The sequence below is a fragment of the Aspergillus nomiae genome, assembly GCF_001204775.2.
Source record: "Aspergillus nomiae NRRL 13137 chromosome Unknown contig00113, whole genome shotgun sequence".
In the NCBI taxonomy this organism is placed as follows: domain Eukaryota; kingdom Fungi; phylum Ascomycota; class Eurotiomycetes; order Eurotiales; family Aspergillaceae; genus Aspergillus; species Aspergillus nomiae.
The window spans coordinates 44,196-68,114 of record NW_015378168.1 but is presented as its reverse complement, the minus strand read 5'-3'; the positions used below and the strand labels follow the sequence as shown (position 1 = coordinate 68,114).

The 23,919-nt window shown below is 49.4% G+C and overlaps 7 protein-coding genes across 7 annotated transcripts; 5 read left to right on the top strand and 2 right to left on the bottom strand.

Moving 5' to 3' along the window:
* Positions 1-100: 100 nt before the first annotated feature.
* Positions 101-3,661, top strand: ANOM_005138 (kinesin; the record flags this gene model as incomplete). Its single annotated transcript, XM_015550395.1, has 1 exon — positions 101-3,661. One exon carries the CDS (start codon positions 101-103, stop codon positions 3,659-3,661), a length of 3,561 nt encoding a protein of 1,186 aa, XP_015407425.1.
* A 1,352-nt stretch (positions 3,662-5,013) lies between these two features.
* On the top strand, positions 5,014-6,056 carry ANOM_005137 (RTA1 domain-containing protein; the record flags this gene model as incomplete). The annotated part of the gene is made up of 3 exons (XM_015550394.1): positions 5,014-5,227; positions 5,283-5,375; positions 5,458-6,056. The coding sequence occupies 3 exons, from the start codon at positions 5,014-5,016 to the stop codon at positions 6,054-6,056; spliced, it is 906 nt and encodes a 301-aa protein (XP_015407419.1).
* Positions 6,057-6,321: 265 nt separating this feature from the next.
* ANOM_005136 (uncharacterized protein) lies at positions 6,322-7,750 on the bottom strand (the record flags this gene model as incomplete). Its single annotated transcript, XM_015550393.1, has 2 exons — positions 6,322-7,268; positions 7,339-7,750. Coding segments are annotated over 2 exons (1,116 nt in total), but the record flags the coding sequence as incomplete, so codon positions are not given.
* A 280-nt stretch (positions 7,751-8,030) lies between these two features.
* Positions 8,031-9,923, bottom strand: ANOM_005135 (ATP-binding protein; the record flags this gene model as incomplete). The annotated part of the gene is made up of 5 exons (XM_015550392.1): positions 8,031-8,474; positions 8,534-8,874; positions 8,931-9,172; positions 9,224-9,589; positions 9,646-9,923. 5 exons carry the CDS (start codon positions 9,921-9,923, stop codon positions 8,031-8,033), a joined length of 1,671 nt encoding a protein of 556 aa, XP_015407417.1.
* A 1,475-nt stretch (positions 9,924-11,398) lies between these two features.
* On the top strand, positions 11,399-15,361 carry ANOM_005134 (translation initiation factor 3 subunit CLU1; the record flags this gene model as incomplete). Its single annotated transcript, XM_015550391.1, has 4 exons — positions 11,399-11,435; positions 11,501-11,569; positions 11,637-11,692; positions 11,771-15,361. The coding sequence occupies 4 exons, from the start codon at positions 11,399-11,401 to the stop codon at positions 15,359-15,361; spliced, it is 3,753 nt and encodes a 1,250-aa protein (XP_015407424.1).
* An 840-nt stretch (positions 15,362-16,201) lies between these two features.
* Positions 16,202-18,940, top strand: ANOM_005133 (uncharacterized protein; the record flags this gene model as incomplete). Its single annotated transcript, XM_015550390.1, has 1 exon — positions 16,202-18,940. The coding sequence occupies one exon, from the start codon at positions 16,202-16,204 to the stop codon at positions 18,938-18,940; it is 2,739 nt and encodes a 912-aa protein (XP_015407423.1).
* A 2,594-nt stretch (positions 18,941-21,534) lies between these two features.
* On the top strand, positions 21,535-23,424 carry ANOM_005132 (ferric reductase family protein; the record flags this gene model as incomplete). Its single annotated transcript, XM_015550389.1, has 3 exons — positions 21,535-22,192; positions 22,252-22,313; positions 22,366-23,424. The coding sequence occupies 3 exons, from the start codon at positions 21,535-21,537 to the stop codon at positions 23,422-23,424; spliced, it is 1,779 nt and encodes a 592-aa protein (XP_015407420.1).
* Positions 23,425-23,919: the final 495 nt, after the last annotated feature.

The following is a 23,919-nucleotide window of genomic DNA, read 5'->3' as shown; positions in this document are numbered from 1 at the left end:
CTCGCCTCCATTACATCTTGACTTTCCCTTCTTCCCTCCCCACAAATTATCAACAACGCTTGATACAGTTGTGTGTATATGATCCACCGGAAATTGGAAAATGCGCCTCACGCACGATGATTATACAGTCGCATGGATCTGTGCCCTGCCACTGGAAATGACTGCCGCGAAGGCTATGCTGGATACATCACACCCTTTATTGCCACAGGCAGAAAACGATTATAATAGTTATACCCTCGGAAGTATTACTGGCCATAATATTGTGGTGGCCTGTTTACCGTCTGGTGTATATGGAACAATAGCCGCCTCGACGGTAATATCTCAGCTGTGTTCCACCTTCCCAAGAATCCAGTTCGGATTGATGGTTGGAATCGGAGGGGGTGTTCCTAGTACCGGGACTGATATTCGCCTCGGCGATGTTGTAGTGAGCAAGCCAACGCCTACTTCCTGTGGCGTGATACAGTATGATTACGGTAAATCCATGCACAATGGACGGTTCCAGCGCACAGGCTCTCTCAACAAACCTCCCCGGGTTCTATTAACCGCCATCTCTCAGATGCAGAGCGATGATATAATGGGGAATCGACCAGTTCAGGGCATAATATCGAGTATCTTGCTCAAAAATCAAGCAATGCAGGAACAATTCTCCCGACCACATGAAGATCTATTGTTTAATGCCCAATGTAACCATCAGACCGGCGCCCTAGACTGCTCTAATTGTGATCGCGGCAAGATAATAGCTCGTGACCCGAGACCTATGGATGGTCCCTACATCCATTACGGCTTAATCGCTTCGGGAGACCAGGTTATGAAAGATGCTACTACCCGCGATATCATTGCGCAAGAGAGTGGCATGGGTGTTCTCTGTTTTGAGATGGAGGCGGCCGGTCTAATGGACCAGCTACCGTCTCTTGTGATTCGCGGTATCTGTGATTACTGTGACTCCCATAAGAACAAAAGTTGGCAAGGCTATGCCGCCATTGTGGCTGCTGCCTATGCTAAGGCTCTCTTATCCGTGGTTCCGGTCCACTATCACAACCTGGAGTTACGCAAAACCAAGGGGAAAGCATGGATGGTCCCATTCAGGAAGAACCCACGCTTCATAGGCCGCGAGTCCGAGATTGCAGAACTTGAGCGACGGATAGAGAAATCGCAAGGGCCGTCTAGGATTGCGATCTGTGGGTTAGGCGGAGTTGGAAAGACCCAAATTGCACTTGAATTGGCATATCGTTTACAAAGCAGGCACTCCGATTACTCAGTCTTCTGGATTCCATGTACGAGCCACGAAAGTGTGGAACAGGCATACTTGACTCTGGCACATATACTAGGAATGCACAATGCACAGCCTGCAGAGGCGAAAAACAGTGTGAAGGCTTATCTTAGCCAGAGAACGGGACGATGGCTTCTAATCTTTGATAATGCGGATGATATAGATATGTGGATCCAAAGCTGCACCGGTAACCCTAACCCAGTTCTGGTTGATTTCTTGCCTCAGAGTGATCAAGGCCGTATTCTATTCACGACTCGGAATCGAAAGCTAGCTGTAAAGCTGGCATCGTCTAATGTAATAGATATTTCCGAGCCCGATATAGAAACTGCTACGAAAATCCTTGACAATCTATTGATTAGGAAAGACTTACTTGATGACAGTGATGCGACTAAGACTCTGATCGAACAGCTGGCCTTTCTTCCTCTGGCAATAGCCCAGGCAGCAGCATATATCAATGAAAATGATATTAAATTTACGGAATATGTTACGCTTCTGCAGGAACCAGAGCCAGAGGTGATTGAGCTGCTGAGTGAAGACTTTGGAGATGGGGAGCAAGACAAATACGCGAATCCTGTTGCTACTACCTGGTTAATCTCATTTCAACAGATCCAGAGGTTGAACCAGTTAGCAGCGGATTATCTCTCATTTATGGCATGTATAAGTCCTCGCGACATCCCACAGTCACTGCTTCCTTCGGCCATATCAAAAAGGAAGAAAATTGAAGCAATCGGCCTTCTTAAAGCATTCTCATTCATAAATGAGCAGGCTGAGGGCTTCCTGAGTCTCCATCGACTTGTATATTATGCAACTCGAAATTGGATGAGAAGCAACCAGCAGCTTGACCCGTATATTAAGAAAACCGCAGACCAGCTCAGTCATGTCTTTCCAACTGAAGATCATACGAATCGCAAGATGTGGAGACAGTATCTACCTCACGCTGTAGCATTGATTACTCAAAGCGAGTTCCAGAAACAACAGGAAACATATGCTGCATTGCTTGAACAGATTGGAATGTGCCTGTATCGGGATGGAAGATATGGTGAAGCAGAAGGCCCAGTGTTACGGGCAATGGACATCAACGTACAGATGCTAGGACGAGAAAATACTTCTACTCTTGATAATATGGCCAGACTTGCGTGGATATACATGAAGCAGGGCCGAAGGAAGGACGCAGAAGAACTACAAGTAGACGTACTGGCGACTAGCAGGAGAGTCCTAGGACCAAAGGATCCTGATACTCTGTCCAGTATGTCTGACTTAGCATGCACATACCATGAACAGGGTCGACAGAAAGAATCAGAAGAACTACAGATACAGGCGCTGGCAGCCCTCAAGGAGACTCTGGGGCCAGAAAATGCTGTGACTCTAACGAGTATGAATAATCTAGCGTCTGTATACAGGCACCAGATGCGTTGGAAAGAAGCAGAAGACCTTGAGTTGCAAGTTATAAAGTTCCGTAAGCGAGTACTAGGTTCAGACCACCCCGACACAGTGACCGCCATGAACAATATGGCGCTCATATACGATGCACAGGGAAGATGGAGGGAGGCAGAAGAACTAGGGGCACAGGTAGTAGAGGCGCGGAAAATGATTCTTGGTGAAGAACATCCTGACACTTTGGCAAGCATGGCTATCCTGGCGTTGGTATACCAAGACCAGAGGCGGTGGAAGGACGCCGAGGATCTGCTGCTGAAGGTAATAGAGACCCGGAAGGTGGTGTTCGGACCAGAGCACCCGGACACACTTAACAGTTTGGGATGTCTAGCATCTACATACTGGAGCCAGAGACGATGTAGGGATGCAGAGGAGATATATTTCGACCTGGTGGCAACCTGCAAGCGCGTACTAGGGCCCGAGCACCCTGAGACTGTGAGAAATATGGTCTGGCTAGCGCATATATACTGGCATCAACGGCAGTGGAAGGAGGCAGAGGAGCTGGAGTTTCACATCTTGGAGACCCGCAAGCGTGTACTGGGGCCAGAGCATCCAGACACATTGGCGGCTATGCATGCTCTAGCCCATACTTGGAAATCCCGACAGAAGGTTAGAGACGCGTTGGCTTTAATGGAGGAATGTGTTGCTCTTCGAAATAGTGTATTAGGGCCCGATCATCCAGATGCACTACGCTCTTCCCACAAGCTTGACGAGTTCAAAAAAGCAGATCACTTATTAGATACAAACCAACGGACGCCTGCTCAAGTGGGAATCGATCCATCTATGAAAGAAACCTCCACAGCTATAGTGACCACAGCATCAGAAACCAAGCATACCAACCGGGCTAAAGGTTTAACGACCGCTATCAGATGGCCACCCGAAAGCCATCCCCTCCTCATCGCTTCTAGAAGCAATTCGTCTCTGTCCAAAGATCACGACTTACGAGAAGTTGATTGAGTGATGCCATGGTCGGTCGAAATATACGAGTCAACACACCTAAAATCAACGCGCCCCGGCTTCAGAATTCCGAGGATACTGTTATGGCAATTGACGCCGTATTCAATGCATGCTTTGATTAGGAAGAGGAATCGTTCCTGTCGCCATGTCGGTCATCAAGGCTTGTTTCTTCGCCGGCAGTGTATCCACAGAAATTCTATTGCCAGCATCTTGAATGCTGAACCAGGTGTGTCAGGGTTTGTTGCAATGTGCGAATTGGAGATTATTGCAGAGTTCTTCAACTTCCAAGGAAGTTCAAAGTTCAAGTTCATGGATGGTCTCAAGGTTCTCCTAATCCGGTTAGACCGAGAAACTTCTGCCAAGAAATACCACGCCTCAGGCCCACCTGAACGTGTCGAATTCCAACATCGATTGTGCGGACATCCTTCTGCCAATATCTCAACAAGATGTATGCAATCACACCTTCGCTTTGTTAAACCACAGGGACTTAACTATGGATACATTGATCCAGATGAGATACCTCCTTCCCTGCCAAGCTCCAATGAAAGCTTCGCACTTGCCAAGGCTGGGAAGCAGTGTACTATGAAACTATCCGGATCAATGGCGCATGCCCAGCACCGTCGAGGAGACAAAGCTGTGACCTACATGATTCAGCCTCAGTTACACGCCTGACTCTATCGGCATAAAGGATCTGATATAGCGCCACGATCCTACCATCCTACAACGTGACTGGAGAAGCACGGCCTACCGGATGTATCTCCGATACTCTCATGAAACTGTTACGAGATGCCCTAAACCCAATTTGGCGGACCTTGCGAGTACTTTCAGGCCCAGGGCCGAACTCCGAACAGAATATGTTGGAGCCTTCGACCAATTTGCCGAATGAAGTCGCGGCCCGAGTAAAGGTATTATCCACAGGGTTCAATCAGAATGCGTCTTGCAACGGGTGTCCCCGCCGTATTCCACTGTTACGTCAATTGCAAGCGCGGGTTATTGGATCCATCCGGAGCCCGATTTTGAGTCTATGGCCCTGTAAGAATTTGAAGATTTTCACGATGCGAAGATATATCCTGTGTGACTTGTCTCGTTTTTCTCTGCCTCGTAATCCATACTACATGGGCTTCTTGCTCAGCCACTCGTTTACTTGATTCTTGACCTGTTTTTATAGTGGTCCCATGTATAGTCTGGGCGCTGCCTAGTCATTCATTCGGATATAATATATTGTGCTTTTCGCTTCAGTCCCTGGCAGCTTGATAATACAACTGCCTGTGATCAACTACACTTGCATTGACATTGGCACCGGGCCAACTAATCCCTACAAACTGCAGATTCCCCCCCCAATTGTCTTGAATATGTCGGCCGATCAAGAGTTCGAATTCAAAAAATGGCTCTCCACGAGCTGCCATCCTCTCATAGATGGCATGGATACTGCGTACGGCTATCAGCCGTCGCTGGCTGCAGGCATCGTCTTTCTCGTTCTCTTCGGTCTCTCGATGATCGTTCACACAATCCAGTTTACCTGGAAAAGAACCTGGTGGTGTGCTGTCTTCAGTATTGGTTGTCTGAGTGCGTACCGTCCCAACCTCCGGTGACCTGGATAATATACTGACGTCAAACCCAGCGGAGGTCCTGGGCTGGGCCGGACGTACCTGGTCCTCAGAATGTCCTTATAACATGACAGCCTTCTTGATGCAAATCTCCACCCTAATCATCGGTAAGCAACCAAAGAAAAAACAGACCCCCCACCGATCTGTCTATTCTTGAGGGGAAGAAAAGGCACTAACCAACCAATCTAGCTCCCACCTTCTTCACAGCAGGCATCTACGTCCTCCTCGGCCGCTTCATCCAAATCCTCGGCCGCGACTCCTCCATCCTCAGCCCGAAAATGTACCTCTGGATCTTCTGCACCTGCGACGTCATCTCGCTCGTCATCCAAGCCATCGGCGGCGGTATCGCGTCCGCCGAAACAAACAAGGAAGACGGCGACACAGCCCCCGGCACCCACATCATGGTCGCCGGTATCGTCTTCCAACTGTTCTCGATCACTGTCTTTGTCGCCTGCGCTGCCGATTTTGTCCGCCGCGTCCTCCGTCGTCGTCTTCTGCAGAACATGAGCGGATCCATCACCCCCCTGTTCGCCGCCATGGTCTTCTCCGTGCTTTGTATTTACGTCCGAAGCATTTACCGTACCATAGAGTTGTCGCAAGGTTGGACCGGGTATCTGATTACCCGGGAGAAGTACTTCATTGCCCTTGATGGCGCGATGATGGTGGCTGCTGTTGGCGTCTTTAATATCTTCCATCCCGGCTGGTTGATGCCGAGTACCAAGGCGATGCAATATGACCGGGAGATTATGTCTGAGGATGGTTATGGTCATACTACTGAACTTCGGTGAAGTACTGCGTTCCTTTTTGCTCTTTCCTTTTCGTTTTGGTTGGAGTCGGCATTGTTGCTTTCTTGTGTAGCGAGTGCTTAGATTCTAGATTCTAAATCGTTGGCCTTCAAGGATAACGAAAATAATGTTTCAATATATAATTGAATACGAAACCTGCTCAGCATATACTTTCAGGTCAATTTCGGGAAAACTCATTCACCACAAAAACGCTCGAGATAAACAACTAGTGATACAAAAGGATAAGTAAGATACGAGTGATGAAAAGAGAAGAGAAAAGGAGGAAACATAAGAGAATAGAATCGGATATAACCTGAAGCGCCAAAGCTAAACATCATTTCGAAGGATAAAGGTGAAAAGGTCATGACAGAGTTTCATCCATCCCAGGTCATCAGGGGGGGAAACGTAAAGGAAGCGCTTTTCGTCGTGGTCACATTTCATACTACTAATCCCGAGTTCATCAACCGAGCAATCATACCCCATCAACTGCCTCGATCCAACCAAAAGTCGCTCCAACAGCCAAAATTGCGACAGCCCAGATTGAACCCCAAGCAGACGCACCCTCGATGGCAACTCCCTCAATGGTTCCTGCCAACTGGACAATGGTGTTACTGAGCAGCATGGCTGCGAGAAGTACCGTTCGCGAGATAAGAACTCTCGTCTTGGGCGAGAGTGCTCCCCAGGTCTTCCGATAAACTGCACAGGCGAGGTACTCGCCCTCGTGCGATGTGGAGCTCTTTTCGGTCGAGTCGGTCCTCTTAGGCGCGGCTGCGCCAGTGGAACTAACGAAAAGAAAATCTCTCGCCGCCCAGCCGGCTGGGAGGAGGGCGAGGAAGAGGGTTGGCAGACCTGCGGGACCGGCGTGAACGGCGCTAATGTCGGGGATGTTTTCGAAGTGGAGGACTAGTTGTGTTGGGAGCCAGGTCGCATAGCTTAGGTATAGAACGACAGTCAGAATCGATGTCGCGGCGATAGTGGTATAAATGGTTGTCGCGCGGTCCTGAAGGATGGAGCGGTTGCGAACTGCATCGGAAGGAGCATGCGACAGGTCGTGCACGCAAGTCGGTTTGCGCAGGAGTACAAAGGGGACTGAGGTTGAGAATAAGATGATCGCATAAGAGATCAAAACCGTGGTGGGGCGGATGTTGTAGAAAGATGCTAGGAGTGCGTAGGTGGGGAGGTGGGTGAGGAACATGAATGACGACACATCTCGTCCTGCAGGAGTCGGTCAGCCCTCTTTGAACGCATGGAGAATGTAAGCAGTTCGAAAATAAAGGAAGCTCACCATCAAAGCCCAAGATCCAGGCTAACCCAACCTCTACTGCCTTCCAAGCCGTCAAGCCCCCCACTTCCCACCATGCTTCGAGATGTCTGCTCACGCCGCCCAGTTCGCCAAGGGTAGCTCCAGACGTGAAACTGAAGAATCCAGCACTCAGTGCCAGGCTACTCAGGACGACCAACACAAAGCGCGCTGGCTGGGGAATCCGGTTCAACTGAGTCTTCTGGCGCAGATCGTTTGCCGGCTTGTCTGCGTTATCTGCAGTCGCTGTCACCGAAGATAAGACGTCCTTCTTGCGAGGGGTCATGGTTGGGTATTTTGTGTTAGTAGTACAAAATGCAGCGAGCTTGTAAGTTGATAAAGGAATGAGCTGGAGCAGAGCGCAATGTTAAGCTGAAGAAATTTATTGTAGAAGTAGATTATATACATATTCATGGAGGCTGGGGGCTGATTTTCTGGCGAGCGGTGAGCATGTGATGATGTCACTGCTTCCCTGATGCGCCCAACCAATCAGAACACCCAGGATCCTGTTTTCTAGTAAGTAGTATTCGGTGATATCATAGGGTTGGGCGTAGAGCAAAGATACATACAGGAATTACTATGTCACAGACAGGCTCAGGAGTATATCCGGTAATTACATTGTTTTTCAATGGCTGATGATGGCTTCAACTCTGACCTCGCCTTTCAGTATGCTTCAATCAGTCGTCCTCATCCTCTTTCTGGCCCTCCACCACCGTGAACTCAGCAACACCATTATCGCGACCATTGGGATCCCGCATAGCAAGCTGGTATTTGCCTTGGTTCCAGAGATCTTTGATGGTGAGCTCACGGGTTCGTCCAAGACTCTCAATATCACCAATTCGCTCCAGTGTTCCCTCCAGGTGCTTGTCAAATCCTTCCCAAGAACAGATTTCTCGGAAAGCATTCTGCATAGGAACAGAATCGGCTCGGACCATAGCTCGAGAATCGATTGTAAAGATGTTGTCATGATCGTAACTTTGGATAAAGTCCGCTCTTGTCATAACTTCCCGCGCCTTATGTAGCGGTATCTCTGGTAGAATATGGCCAATCTCCGGGTCATAGGTTTTCTCCATCTCCTTCTCCTGGTCGACAAGCGCTTTGGCGAGAACCATCGCAGCAGACTGTCAACGTCTTTGGTTAGAGTGTTCTCATGGTATCCCGAGGCACTTATTGTACTTACAGAGTACTTCTGCTCATCCATGACGTCGTCATCCATTTCCGGTCCAAGGATCCAGCATTTGTTGAGGAACCATCTCTTCTCGGCCTCACATATTCCATCACAGAGTTTCATATAATCTTTGGCCTTGGCCACCCGGTTCAGGAAGGACAAACGTCCACCAACTTTGTTGTAGATTTCTTCAAGTACTTCGTTCGATAATTCCTCACCAAAGTACTGCTTGCGATACCTCCGTAGAGCGTCCATCGCTCGTTGCTTGGGTAGATCCGAAACAGGGATGACTTCCATCCTGGTGGCGTATCGCTTGAGGCGTTCATATACCCAGTAATCGTCACTGTTGAGGACTGCAATTTCGGTATTGTCAGGGTCTATACTAGAAGCAAGAGGGAGTGCAGTTTACCTGTCGTCACCAAGTTGCTAGCCGCCCATTGTTCCGCTCTCTGTTGAATCATTTCCAGGAGATCCTGACCATCATGATCATCCCTGACCAGGTGAGTACTATTAATGATCAAAATCAAAGCTGGCAATCCCTCACGTCTACGCATAAGCGCCACCTTCTCTAACTTGTTGAATGCGCGCTCAATGTCCAAGAGAGGGGTGGTATCTCGAGGACCCTTAATGCTAAAAAGACTTCCAATGTAGCTGGTACCATCTGTCAGCAGTTGCAAAAAGGAGGGCCATAAAGCAACCTACTCTTCATGGAACTCAAAGTCCAACGCTTTCCCTAGCCTAGTTCGGAAAATTTCAAGATCACCATGTGCTTCAAACATAGCACAACCCTCGCCATCAATCTTGCGCATCGCCTCTAGGAGCATAGATGTCTTTCCAGTGCCTTTCTCACCAATGAGCAGGAAATAACGGCCACCAGCGCCACCAGCGATGATTCGATCCATCCTGGGTTGTTCGTCGCGGACAACCCAGTGCTCCTCATGGTGATACTGATGTTTTCCTGATTCTACACCCGCAACTTCGAGTGCTGGATCGCCCGGCTTGAAGGCATTTTCCATCTTTTCCAAAATCAGATACTTGTAGTACCGGTGATACGAGTAGCCCGCAATACTGGAACGTCGTCAGTAAGCAACCAAGCGCAGCATGGGAGCCGCTAGGTAGCATACCCTAGAACGGCAATAGAAGCAAAAGTAGTGGCGGCGGTCTCCATCATTTTTAGGATAGTAGATCTGAATGTTGGCTCTCCGTCGTTGCTGTTGGATCGGGCTCCGTCATCTCCTGCATCTTGCTCCAAGGGGTTTGGGGCAGCTTGGTAGGAGCCCTGTGAGAAATGCATTCCCGATTTATATGGAGCTACTCCAATGGCCCTCAACGGTCTCGACAGGCTAAGGCGGCCCGAGGAGAATATTGGCAGGGATCGTGGAACATATCGGTATACCGGCATCGCTCATATACACCGTAGATTAAATGAACGCCACGGGATGTATCAATGCAATGGATAATCTTTTTAAGAAAAGAAAATAAATAACAACGATTACAAACGTCAAAGGCAAATAAAACTGGAGGTTCCAAAGATTGTAAGGAAATTACACGCGTCGACTATAGTAATAGGGGGAATAATGACGTAGTGGATAGATACATGAAAAGGAGAACTGGCGAGTAAAGAATCAAACACCGATTGAATACCAGCACAGAGCATCAAAGAAAGATGAGGATAAACGAGAGTCGTCTAGTGGGTATTGAATAAGAAAAGGAAAGACAGCACCACACAAAAAGAAGGTGAGGTGGAAGCTTGGACCCAATCTTTCAATTTCCAGACAAAGATATTCTCCGGTGCTGCGCCCCCGATCGCATGGAGATCGACTGTGGCTTTGCACGACTCTAATTTGTTGGGAAGTGTGGCTGACTGCGAGGTCGGTAAACTCTGCCGAAGTGTCGGTAAGTCAAGCGGAAAGCCTCCATGGATGAGAAGAAAAAGTTCAAACATGTTAATATGGAGTAAGTACATCGTGATCGCCGTTGTATGAATATATGTCCTTCAACAATTGATATACCTGAGCTAGATATTTCTACTACTTATCTTGAAGGCATTGTACATACTTCTAGTACCTCCACCAGGTACCTCAAGAGGCATTTCGAATGACTCAAGGAGAGAATAGAGGGATCTATGAACATCACTACTGTGTACTAGTAGGTGGAGAGTAGCATACGGGGTACTTGAGACCAATTAATGGAAGACACAGTTCACGCGTAAGATACATACAATCCACAGCCCTACTTGGGATTTGTGCCCATCCTACAGAGTATACTCCGGCGTAGGTGTAGGACTTGACCACATAACGTGGCACACCCCAAGAGAAGCGAATTAGAGAGTCAATTGATAAATTACATTATTCACGCGAAAGATATTCTGTTCCAAGAGTGGATCTGGTTTAATTTGGGGTCAATCGAACGGTATGTGTGGAGATCTTGATACTTTTCTTTCCCTTTTTGTTACCTGAACAACCTTCCCAATGTAATTCCTATTACCATACCCATTCCTCCGCCCCGAGCACTTCCGAGGGTATTCCGCGCGAAATTTTCTCTTTGCCCGGCTTCCCCATTACTTTCTCCAGCTTCAACCATTTTGCATCCTGTCATTATTTTCCATATTTGGGGTATTGTTCTGTTTCCCTTCATTCGTCTGGGTACGGGGTTTGTTTTTACTATATTCAATTGCCCTTGTACTTGTATATCATACCTTATTTTCATTCTACATTCTTCCCCGACGCCGACAACTTTTTTTCCCTCTTCCTCTTTTTCCTAATTCCTTTCCCCAGCCGGGTCTGAAGCTCGAGACATTCCGTCAGGTTGTAGCTTCAGCTTTAAGCCTTATATTTTCTTTTGAAACCTACCTTTATTACCAAAACATCGATCATAATGGCCCAGACCAATGGAGAGTTGGAGCACTCGAAAGGTATGTGCACATTTGTGATCTTCAAAATTCACAGTGCGTAAGGTGCGATAATCTAACCGCCATAGCAGAGACTCCGGAACAACTTACCAACGGAAACCACCCCGAGGGAGCTCAGGAAGAGGAGCAGAATGGAGGTATGCCACGTCACAACTGGGATACTGTTGTCGTCGTTTGAAGACTAACACCGCTCCGAATTGAAAGGCCTTTTCCAGATCTCCGTGAAGCTTCCTCACGAACCTTATAAGATTCAGGTGATGGTGGGTGTTTGAAACCAATTAACATCTAAATGATCGCAGACATTTAACAGATTGCCTAACTGTTCTGTCCCTCCATAGGTGTCAAGCCAGGAGCAAGTTCAGGATGTCCGACAGTCGATTGTCGAGCTTCCCAGCACCTTCCAGTATACTTGCTTCCACCTGGAGTTCAACGGCAACCGTATCAATGACTTTGTCGAGCTGTCTGAAGTTCCCGACTTGAAGGCTGATTCGGAAATCGTCCTTGTGGAAGACCCATATACCGAGAAGGAATCCCGCATGCACGTTATCCGAATGAGAGAGCTGGTCGGAGCTGCAGGCGACCGTGTCGACAACCTCCAGGGTATCAGCGCCGGTCTGTCGCTGCACGATTCCATCTCCGAGGAAGCCGCTGCCGGAGAGACTGCCGAGAAGGAGCACTCGTTGTCCAAATATGACATTACCGGCTCACCATCTCTCAACACCATCCTCCCTAAAGCAGAGGCTCCTCTTCCCAAGACCGTTAAGTCGATTTCGCTATCACCATGGAACCCTGTCCCCTACCATCTCCGCCAAAAGGGTCACCTGCTCTACCTCCAGGTCACCACCAACGAGGGAGAGCAATTCCAGATCACTTCTCACGTTTCTGGCTTCTTCGTGAACAAGTGCTCTAATGCTAGGTTCGATCCGTTCCCCAAGCCCATGCCGAAGAAGGGCAGCGCCCACTCCCTTCTTACTCTGATCTCTCACTTGTCTCCTTCTTTCAACGCCTCCTTCGAAGCGCTGCAGGAGGCCAACAACAAGAAGGACCTTTTGACTACTTTCCCCTTCCAGAACGCTATTCCCAACAGCCCATGGCTCGTTGCTCCTCCTACGTCAAGTGTGAACGCCCATCAACCTGATATCACACGGTCACAAGAGAACTACTTGATCTCTGGTGTCGACAACGCGGAAACCTTGCGAGACTGGAATGAGGAGTTCCAGACCACGCGAGAGTTGCCTCGTGACACCGTTCAGGACCGTGTTTTCCGAGAGCGCTTGACCTCGAAGCTATTCGCGGATTATAACGAGGCCGCGGCTCGCGGTGCCGTTCTGGTCGCCAAGGGTGAAGTTGCTCCCCTCAACCCCACTGAGGGTCGCGATGCTCAGATCTTTGTGTACAACAACATCTTCTACTCCTTCGGTGCTGACGGTGTCGGAACTTTCGCTTCCGAGGGCGGCGACGAAGCTGCTCGCGTAGCTGTCGGCAAGGACGTTGTAGGAATCAAGGCGGTCAACCAGCTGGATATCAACGGCCTGTTCACACCCGGAACTGTCGTCGTGGACTACCTTGGAAAGCGTATTGTCGGTCAGAGTATTGTGCCTGGTATCTTCAAGCAGCGCGAACCTGGTGAGCACCAGATTGATTACGGTGGTGTTGAGGGCAAGGACGTCGTGGCTACCCACCCCGATTTTGCCCCTGTCTTTGAAAAGCTCTCCAAGGCCCTCCGGATCAAAAAGCACGCTGTCTGGGATAAGGAAGGCAAGCGTCACGATCTGGAAGGCAGTGTTGAGACCAAGGGTTTGCTTGGTACGGACGGCAGAAAATATGTGCTCGACCTCTACCGCGTTACTCCTTTGGATGTCATGTGGCAGGAAGAAGAAGGAAGTGATGCCTACCCTCATAACATGTCGGTTTTGAGATTGGAACTTGTTGAATCCTACTGGAGGCACAAGATGAGCCAGTATGTAAAGACTGAGGTTGAGCGCCGTCGCGCCGCCAAGGCTGAGGAAGCCGCTTCTAAGGAGAAGTCTGAAGAGACCAAGGAGGAAGGTTCCGAAGAGAAGAGTGAGGAGGCAGCGGACCAGGAGCGGGTTGACATCTCTGGGTTCTCTCTTGCCTTGAACCCTGACGTCTGCAGTGGCCAGATCCCTCAGACTGACGAAGAAAAGGAGCAGTGGGCTCAGGATGAGAAGGAGGTCCGTGAGACTTGCGACTTCCTCCGTTCCAAGGTGATGCCTGAGCTGATCCAGGATCTCCACGACGGTGATGTCGGCTTCCCCATGGACGGACAGTCCCTTAGTCAGCTTCTGCACAAGCGTGGTATCAACATCCGCTACCTTGGCAAGCTGGCTCAGATGTCCAAGGAGAAGGGCGCTCGTCTGGATGCTTTGACCATCCTGCTTGTCCAGGAAATGATCGCTCGTTCCTTCAAGCACATTGCCAACGGTTACTTGCGCAACGTGGCTGCGCCATTTACCGCCTCCTGCATTGCCCACCTCCTGAACTGTCTCTTGGGTGCTGATGTCAACTCGAACCCTCAAGCTGATATCGACACATCTCTGCGGGAGATCTATCCAGAGGCTGACTTCTCTTTCGAGAAGGTCACTCCGGCGACTCTGCGGGCTGAGATTGAGAAGCATGTCTCTATCCGGTACCGTTTCACCCCTGAGCCTGAGTGGTTCAACTCTTTGCGACACCTGCAGCTGCTTCGTGATATCTCCATCAAGCTTGGTCTTCAGCTTAGCGCCCGCGAGTATGCTTTTGCCAAGTCCCAACTTCCCGCTAAGGTTCCTGCCAAGGTTCCTGCTACCAACAGCGCCAGCCAAGAGGAAGGCAAAAAGAAGAAGAAGAAGGGCGGCGATTCCAAGTCTCCGGCTCGTGCTGCCTCTCCCGAGAAGCCTACTGTATCCATCGTTCCTGACGACATTGTCAACATTGTGCCTCTGGTCAAGGATGCCTCGCCCCGAAGCTCCCTTGCTGAAGAGGCCCTGGAAGCTGGACGTATCTCCCTTATGCAGAACCAGAAGCAGCTGGGCCAGGAGCTCATTCTGGAATCTCTGTCCCTGCATGAGCAGATTTACGGCATCCTCCACCCAGAAGTTGCCAAGCTCTACCACCAGCTGTCCATGCTTTACTACCAGACTGATGAGAAGGAAGCTGCTGTCGAGCTGGCTCGGAAGGCTGTTATCGTCACTGAGCGCACTCTCGGTGTTGATTCGGCTGACACCATCTTGAGCTACCTTAACCTTAGTCTGTTCGAGCATGCCTCTGGAAACACCAAGACTGCTTTGGTTTATATTAAGCACGCTATGGATCTATGGAAGATTATCTATGGACCAAACCACCCCGATTCCATCACCACCATGAACAACGCCGCTGTAATGCTGCAGCACCTCAAGCAGTACTCAGACTCTCGGAAGTGGTTCGAGGCTTCATTGACTGTGTGCGAGTCCCTCTTTGGCAAGCAATCCATCAACACTGCTACTATCTTGTTCCAGCTGGCACAGGCTCTTGCTCTCGACCAAGACTCCAAGGGAGCTGTTGGCAAGATGCGCGATGCCTACAACATCTTCCTTAGCCAGCTGGGTCCTGAAGACCGCAACACTAAGGAAGCTGAGACATGGCTGGAGCAGCTCACCCAGAATGCCGTCTCTATCGCCAAGCATGCCAAGGACATCCAGGCTCGCCGTCTCCGCCGTATCAATATGAACACCCGGACTCTTGGTACTAAGGTCCAGCCTCAGGTCGGCCAGTCCGCACCTTCGGCATCCGGAGCCAGCTCTGCCAACCCTTCATTGGACTCGCGAAGCATTGATGAGTTGCTGAAGTTCATCGAAGGTGGTGATACCAGCTCTTCTCGGTCCAAGCAGAAGAAGCGTGCTGCAGCTAGCAACCCCAAGCTTCGTGGCTCGAAGAAGTCATCAGCTTGAACATATCTATAATTCCTATCATGTTTGGTTAAAAAAAATGCACCGGTCCCTTTCTTGACATTTTACTTCTATGTCTTAACTGTGTTAAGACCACTATATATGAACGTCATTTTAAAAGAGCGGGATACGTCGGATAAGCGGGATACTTGATTATATATTTTCTTTAAGAAACCTCTCTACTCTTTCACCAGTCGGTGTTCCATGTTATTTGTTTCTTTTTTTATGGCATGATTCAAACCCCACTGAGTTGCGCATAGCGAGCTCGAGTGATATACATGCTAATTTGTGATGTGTTATATGTACCATATATGACGATGAATGCATATATAATGAAATTATGCACTTCCTGGGCTTCTATCATAATATTCCCATTTCAATCCAACTTCCATGTTATGATGTACTAAGTAGTAGTGATCTTGAGCATCAAGGAAAAATGGTTGTTCCGACAGCTGCATTAGTGGCCGGCGCTTTACCGCTCTGGGAACTCTCAATTTGTCCAATGTTTACGTCTTTTGGCGATAATCATAGCTACTCCTCCGACCAGCCCTACACACTGCATTTTAAAGGCTTACGAGCCATCTAATCTTGTATATTTTTTGGTTATATCATATTTGGCAGTCATACATCGAATCTCTAGTTTAACTTTCATATGACATGCCCCCGGAGGTCTTGACATCCTAGAGCAACCCGTGTCGCAAGCAGACAATAACATGGATAATCAATGAGCCCCGTTAGACGCAGTGGCACAGGTAACCACATCCACGCTATGGTTAGAATTAGATATTAGACGCGACGCTAACTAGCGCGCTTCAGGAGAAGTAGTGAGACAATTGGCGCAACATGGAAGACATACGACCAACCGCGAAATGGGCAAATCGCATGTTGCGCCCTTTAAGTTCTATCTATCATCGCCTGGAAAAGCATAACGAGATTCTTACGAGCATCGCACATTCAAAGCTAAAGGGGAGGGAGGATGCAGGCACTAGTGGGCGTATCCGGCCCTCCAGGGTGACCTGTGCGGAGGAAAGGTGCTCTTACTCGGACGAAGAACCCGGTGATCCCGCTTGGGTTCCTGGAAGACCGATCAGACGACGAATACGGCATAATTACTCGAGTAGAGGGCAAAGAAATGGCGCTCGACGACGCAGCAGGCTGTCGATTCACAGCCCAGAGCGGCAGAGAACTCTACCCGGTGCGATCGAGATTGCGACACCCCTCATTACTGGAAAAGCAAAGCAGCCTTTGGAGCCATCGTCAATTAGGAAACAACTTTTTCGGAATCCTTTACCCACGAATACTATCAGAGCGACCGATCAACGGAGAGCGACGCGAACGAACAAGGGCAGTTACCCTTCTTACCAGGGCTCGTGGAAGGAAGTGCTCGACCTTTCGGGAGATACAGGACTTGTGGATATCGCACACTTTTTGGATCGTATATTTATCAAATTCTTGAGCAAAACTAGGAACAATCATGGGCCCTCGCCAAACCAACAGCAAAGCCGGGGCGCTCGGTCCTTGTTGTCTATGGCCGTGCGACGTCTCCCGGATTTTATTGCAGAAGAGCAGAGGATACAGGATGAGCTCGAGGAGGATTGCGATGTAGATATGTGTGATGCATATTTTACCGAACTCGAGGCCCATTATGCTCCGGGTGGCAATGGATGGTTGCCCCTACGCGAAGCCGTGCGTGCTCAGGGCATTCGACTGGTCTCTGAGATGATACACAAGGGTTGGGTTACTAAGGCCGCCGCTTGTCGACTTTTAGAGGAATGTGTGAGCCATGGCGAAATTGACGCATTTGAGCTACTATTGTCTAAACAACTCACAACCGTTAACACATATGATTACCCAATAGCGTTCGACCCTCACAGGCCATCAACTCATTGTGATGACCCTGTCCACATCCTGGGAACTTATTACGCAAAATGTATTGGAAGCCGCTCGTTTATCTTTGACGAGCTGGCGAAACTCCTTTCACGTGGAGTCATGCCGCCGGAGTGGATGGTCACTAATCTGTGGAAGCGCTGTGTAGATGGGGCAATCAAAGCCCTATCAACCGAATGTATTAACTCGGCTGCTGCGACACGACTGATCGAAGCTGTGATACTTTCCGCTAGTGGTATTATCCAGGCTTCGAATGTGCTCGTGTCTCACGGAAAGGTTTTAAGTACACTACGTGGTCGTCTAAAGGACACCCGTGCCTCCGCGACGAATACGGCAAGTCTACCCAAAGACCAGTCGCCCTGTCCTGTTCCAATCCAAGATGCCTTGAACAATCTCACTTCAAGCCTTATTGCTGCGCTATGTGGAATGTATATCGCACGGTCGCAATCCGTAGGTGACAGTGATAACGTGATCGGCGTGAAATTCAGAGACACGTTGAGGCATTTGGCAATTACTGTTCAGCGGGCTATCGGACTGGGACAACCATGCGAGGCTAAAAGGACAACTCTTCATTCGCTGCGCCGTGGATATGTCTTAGTAGGCGACCGTTTGCTACAGTGTGGCGAAGTGTCGTCATTGGAGCCCATCGGCCCGTCGGACTCTATCTCGAGGAGGAATATGAAATTATTTTTCTTATCATTAGCGTGTCAGCATGACATGGTCAGAGAATTAGCAGAGCTGGTCCGGCAGGTTGTCAAATTTTACGAGCGCACGCGCAAGAGCGACCAAATTAGAGTATCCTCCGGGGTTCGGTCCAAAGTCTCACAGCTGGCTGGACTGACGAATTTCCACGGTTTCTCTTCCCTCCTTGCAAAAGTAGCGGCCGAAACTGCCATGGGACTCGCCGAGTCTACTCTGGATGCTGATGACCATGCCTGGGCGATTGAGGTCCAACAGAATGCTGTTCTACTTCAGCAAGGGCAGAGCCCGAAAGAGTCACCCGCATCTGGCCGTGGAGACCTAGGTGATAGCATTGATATGTATCGATGGGAGGAAAGCATTGGTGAATGGGTGGCCAGCACACCTGCAACCAAAGCGAGATCTACTCAGTCGAATCTCGTCAAAGGATATTCTACTCGGTCAACAACCATTGCGTGCTCGACAAGTAGCATATCGTCTAGTTCTAGCCCCTCACAGGATGTTGCCTCCAGCGTCACATCATCTGCGCCATCTGTCTCAGCTAAAAGAGCATTTGCGGTCACAGGAGTTGGCTCTAAATCATGCAAGAGGCTTCGCTCAGCCCCTGTGGAAAGCCAAACCCGTGATTCACCAATGGCGTCGGAGCTCCCGTTTGCAGGATCCCCGATAGCCGCCCGGACCAGGGCTGCACGTGGGGCCCTCAAGGACTCAGTCCAACCGAAAGCTCCGAAAGCCTTCTCTATCGATACTTCATTCCCTACAACCAAGGTTGAAGTGGTCATTGTCAATAAGAGCGTTTCAGCCTTAGACCCCATGACTCGCAGGCGTTATTCCCGAACCACGGACGAGGGTACCGAATCGAATCGGAGAAAGTCACTCTCGGCCACATTGGGACATCGGGGTGCTGGCAAACAATTCAGTACACCACGTATAACCAGGCGGACGATTCCTTGCTCGCAGGATGACGATAGTGATGACGAGCTGAGTTTTTTATGAGAGTCCGTCTCTCTCAATTGGCGGTAGGTTCCCTCCCAATCTGTGCCTGACGAATAGTAAGGTTTTTGGTCCCCCGTTTTTTATATTGGCACTGGAAGTTTATCAGGGCGTTTCAGGGTTATTTCGTTTTCGTCTTTCTTTTCTTTTAGAGGTGTTCCTTTGGATATTTGGGTTTGGTAGTGAATGATACCCGGGCATTCGTCGGATGTTTGGACGATTCGCTTTTGGAAAGCTTTAATTGCAACGATGTTGGATTAGCCTAGACTAGTTGGCGCCAAAGATAGAATGGAATCTATTCGACACACTCTCCGCTCCTCCCCGACCGGGAGTCAGTGAGCCTTGTGACATAGCGTCGGAGCCGTTGGCGACGGTAGCGTTTTTGTAAATTAAAGGTTGGTGTATTTCCGGAGCGCCACTCAGGAGAACCGGGCAGAATGTCTTAGACTTGATGGAGACTTGTGTCGGGGTTCTGTGGCCACTGGGTGGTAATAAGGCCAGGAGATATGACTTGTACCGCAGGGATCAAATGAATGATACACGTTAGTTTCCTATTGGGGAAACCTCCGGTTAAATGGCGTTGTGCCTTTTTAATATATTGCAGATGGACTGCAATGAATGACGAAAGTTGGAGCTAGGGTTGGACTAGACCAGGATTTCTCCGTTAGTGAGGATGAATAGCATTGTTTAGGTCGTACTAGTATGTACGGAGTATGCTTTGATTGATAAGATTTCCCATTGTTATGTATGTACCGGGGCTCCCCGATGTGGTACCCAAGGTACTCCGGTGGACGTGGGCGGCTATTTTCCATGGTACCGTCAGGTACACACGCTGACCGTGTTTGAACCTCAGGCTTGTCCATGTGGCTTCATATGTACTGATCAAAGAGGAGGATACATGTCTCATGAGAATGATTCATCGTATGTGTCCAAGTGGACCAACGGCATTAGCGGCTAACTAATAGCTTGGTAATAAATCGTTCTAATATACCAGCTTCGGCACCCTGAGCAATTTCCCGGTTGCCAAGACGGCGAGAAATTTCGGGAGATTAAGTTCTCATTCCATGCGACGGGTCAGATGCGACGAATAGAACAAGAAAAGAAAAGAACTTGCAGAGAAGATGTAACATGAAGTGCTTGAGATGTGTCGTACAGGCGAGATCCATCTGCCGTGAAGGTAACCATGCAGGTACTCTGACATGCTGGTACTACAGTAGTAAGTATATGTTGGACTGGTTGAGCGATCATGTATGAATATGGACAAGTCTTGAACCCAGTCACAATATTTAATTGTTTTTAACTTATTTTATTATTATTTTATAATTGCTATTTATTTATTTATTTATTTTTCTTTTTACACACATACTCCGATGTACTCTTGTACGCCGTACGTAGTAGTATACAGTCGTATACAGTATACAGTTAGTACTTGTACTAGTAAAACTAAAATCAACCAAATTTTGAGAATCCACTTTGGGCTTTTACCCGACCCGCTTCCTCGCTCATTCTCTCCCCCTCAAGCGCTCTATCGCTTCTTCCCCCCCACTTGACTGAGCCACTCTTCTCGCCTCTCGACCTGAGCAAGTTTAAATTCGCTCGCAGTGAATGGAGATTGGTCCGCGGGCGCAAGGAGGCCCCGACGAATGCAAGCCAGCCGAGCCCTGAGATCTCGTCGCCTACAACCCCCGTTGTTTCATCGTCGAGCCACTCAACGGCCGTTCTGCCATTGCCGCCACCATATCATCGCAGCGTTGCGCCCACTCCAGGGATGAGCGCTGAGAGACACCGTCATGGCTCGACCGCACAGAGAAGTCTATCGATATCATGTCGGCTCCATAAGTGGGCCCAGAAATGTCTCCCAAGATTTTCCTCTTCCTCTGTCCCCGCCGTCCCTGACCCAAAAGAAATGAAAATGCCTTGATCGCTTTCCTGGTTTCTCTCCTGATCACCATCTCTCCTTTCCCTCCCTGCGAGCAGTTGCGGGCTTTCGTTCTCTATTTTTGATTCTTGGCAGAGATCCTGTGGGTTTCGTGCGACTAGTTTTTCGTTTACTTTGGTGACAGCCGCAAGACTTCGAAATCTAAAAAAAAGAAAGAAGTGACTGGTTCACCTCACCCACTCTCACATTCCTTTCGTTGCCAGCCGACCCGTGGCAATCCACGCCTCTAAGCATTCAAGTTCCGATCAGCATCCGTTGCTGCTGGGACCTGCCTTGCTCAACAAAGGATTGAATCCTCTGTGTCGTTCTTTGATCCGCAGCTCGATTGTCTCCTGCCTGGCGTATAGAGGAGATTGCTGGACGCTAACAAGGCCATTGTCTTCTATTCATTCCCTGGGTCTTCACAACAATAGGCATCTCGTATCGCATCATAAATCCCTGGATTTCTTGTCGCCCACTTGCTACTGATCATCACGTCGTGGCTTGTATGACGAGTTAGCTGGACGTCTTTCCCTCGTCGATTGCGGATTCGGGTATCTCTCTCTATCTGCTGAGCTGGTCTCGCATCAATTTCCAAGTCTTGAAGTTCGTCTGTTGACCATAGAGTCTTCTTTCGTTTATTTTCGTTGCTTCGGTTTAGGGAAGCCTCTTGGTAACCATGAGTTACCTACTTTTCTGTCTGTCCCTGGTAGGACTTTCTTCCGCAACTGTTCTCGACAAGCGTGGTGGCGATTGGGCGATCTACGAGATTGTCAACGATGACCTCGCGCGCATCTCGCTCATGGTTCTCGGCCTTATGGCAGCGTTCATCTATGTCTGGAAGATGGGATTCCGGATCTCGCACCATTTGCGACGATTAGCAAGTTTCAATAACTCAGGACAGCGCTACTTCAGATCGCCCCATGAAACCCTCTCGTTTGTGAAAAACCATGTCATCTATGCGCCATTGCTTCGCACTCGCCATAATCGGGAATTTCAGCTGTCACGCGCTGTCAACATGGGCACCTTACCTAGTCGCTTTCATGCCTTTATCCTTATCGGTATCATCGCCATGAACGTGACCGTTTGCGTTGTGACTGTTCCTTACCAGAAGGAGGAGAATTCTGTCGCCGGTGTCATCCGAAACCGCACCGGCACCATGGCCACAGTGAACATGATCCCTCTCGTGCTGCTGGCCGGCAGAAACAATCCCCTGATCAAACTGCTCGAGGTACCCTTCGACACTTACAACCTGATCCACCGCTGGCTTGCCCGGATCGTCGTCTGTGAGACTCTTGCCCATGTCTTCGCTTGGGCTATTCCCAAGGCTCAGAAAAGTACGTCCCCTGGACCTCGTGGTCTACAATGTCAATATTAGGTGCTAATTACTGCTTAGTCGGCTGGAGTGCCGTTGGGCAGGCTCTTGGACACAGCAATTTCCTCCTGGTCGGCTTGATTGTAAGTTATTTTAGCCGACGAGCTTTCTGAGCATCTGCTTACCTCGCTGCAGGCTACATGTGCATTTGTGGGTCTCGTGGTGCATTCCCCCTCTCCCATCCGCCACGCATTCTATGAAACTTTCCTCCACCTGCACATTATCATGGCTGCGCTCTCAATGGGCTTCCTGTGGGTTCATCTCAATGGGCTTCCGGCACAGACATACTTGCTCGTTGCCATCATTTTCTGGGCTCTCGAGCGAGCTTCGAGACTTGCTATCCTTTTGTACCGCAACTGTGGCAGGAAATCCACTACCGCCTTGGTGGAGGCCCTTCCTGGGGACGCCATGAGAATCACACTGAGGATGGCGCGGCCTTGGACCTTCAAGCCGGGCCAGCACATCTATCTGTACATTCCTACCGTTGGATGGTGGTCTTCGCACCCGTTCTCCGTTGGTTGGAGCGAGGCGGAAGAGCTCGTTAGTGATGAGAAGGGACTTCCCGTGACTCGGCAAGATATGTTCGGCAAAAAGCACACCAGCTTATCCCTGCTGGTTCGTCGTCGGACCGGCTTTACTGACAAGCTGTTCCAACGGGCCCTGAGCTCTCCCAACAGTCAAGTCACGTTGCGAGCTTTCGCCGAGGGACCGTATGGCAGTATTCATTCCATGGACTCCTACGGTACAGTTGTTCTGTTTGCGGGCGGTGTTGGAATCACCCACCAAGTACCATTTGTGCGCCACCTGGTCCAGGGCTATGCCGAGGGCACCGTTGCGGCACGTCGCGTGACTCTTGTCTGGATCATTCAATCCCCAGAACACCTCGAATGGATTCGCCCATGGATGACCAGCATCTTGGCCATGGATCGCCGCCGAGAGGTTCTGCGTATCATGTTGTTCGTCACCCGTCCCCGCAACACAAAAGAAATCCAAAGCCCAAGCTCCACCGTTCAGATGTTCCCCGGCCGACCAAACATCGACACTCTTCTCGGAATGGAGGTTGAATCCCAAGTGGGTGCGATGGGTGTGCTTGTTTGTGGAAATGGTGGTCTTAGTGACGACGTCCGGCGAGTCTGCCGCAAGCGACAGAACCAAACGCAGGTCGACTACATCGAGGAGAGTTTCACATGGTAGATACACAAAATGGCTGAGCAGAGTCTCGTGTGTTCTGCCCGTTCCTTTTCTTACATCTTCCGTTTCTACCTTCTCTGCAGACATACGTGGGGAATTCTCTCAGGGTATATACACACAAAAAAAATATGTATCTTCGTTCGTGGCTGGTTACTTTTATTGGCGATAGGGTGGTATATACGGTGTGGTTGTGTTTTTGACGTAGCATTTTGTTTTTCAACTGCTCATCTCAATGTCAGTGTAGCCGTTCATTAGACTCTAGATCTGTGCCTTAGTTCCCGCTGTAACTTGCTCTTGCAGTGCATGACTAGTGCTTACCTATCTGCGAGCTTCCTCCGAAGGTGCTGGAACTGTTATGCGGAACGAAGCCCTTGATAATTCCGCTGATTACGTTGTGGGGAACTTATCTTATCACAATCAGTCTTGAATGATTCCTTAGCTGCAGTAGCAGAATTTACTTTAGATATTTATTAACTCTGTACAATATGAGCAACACTA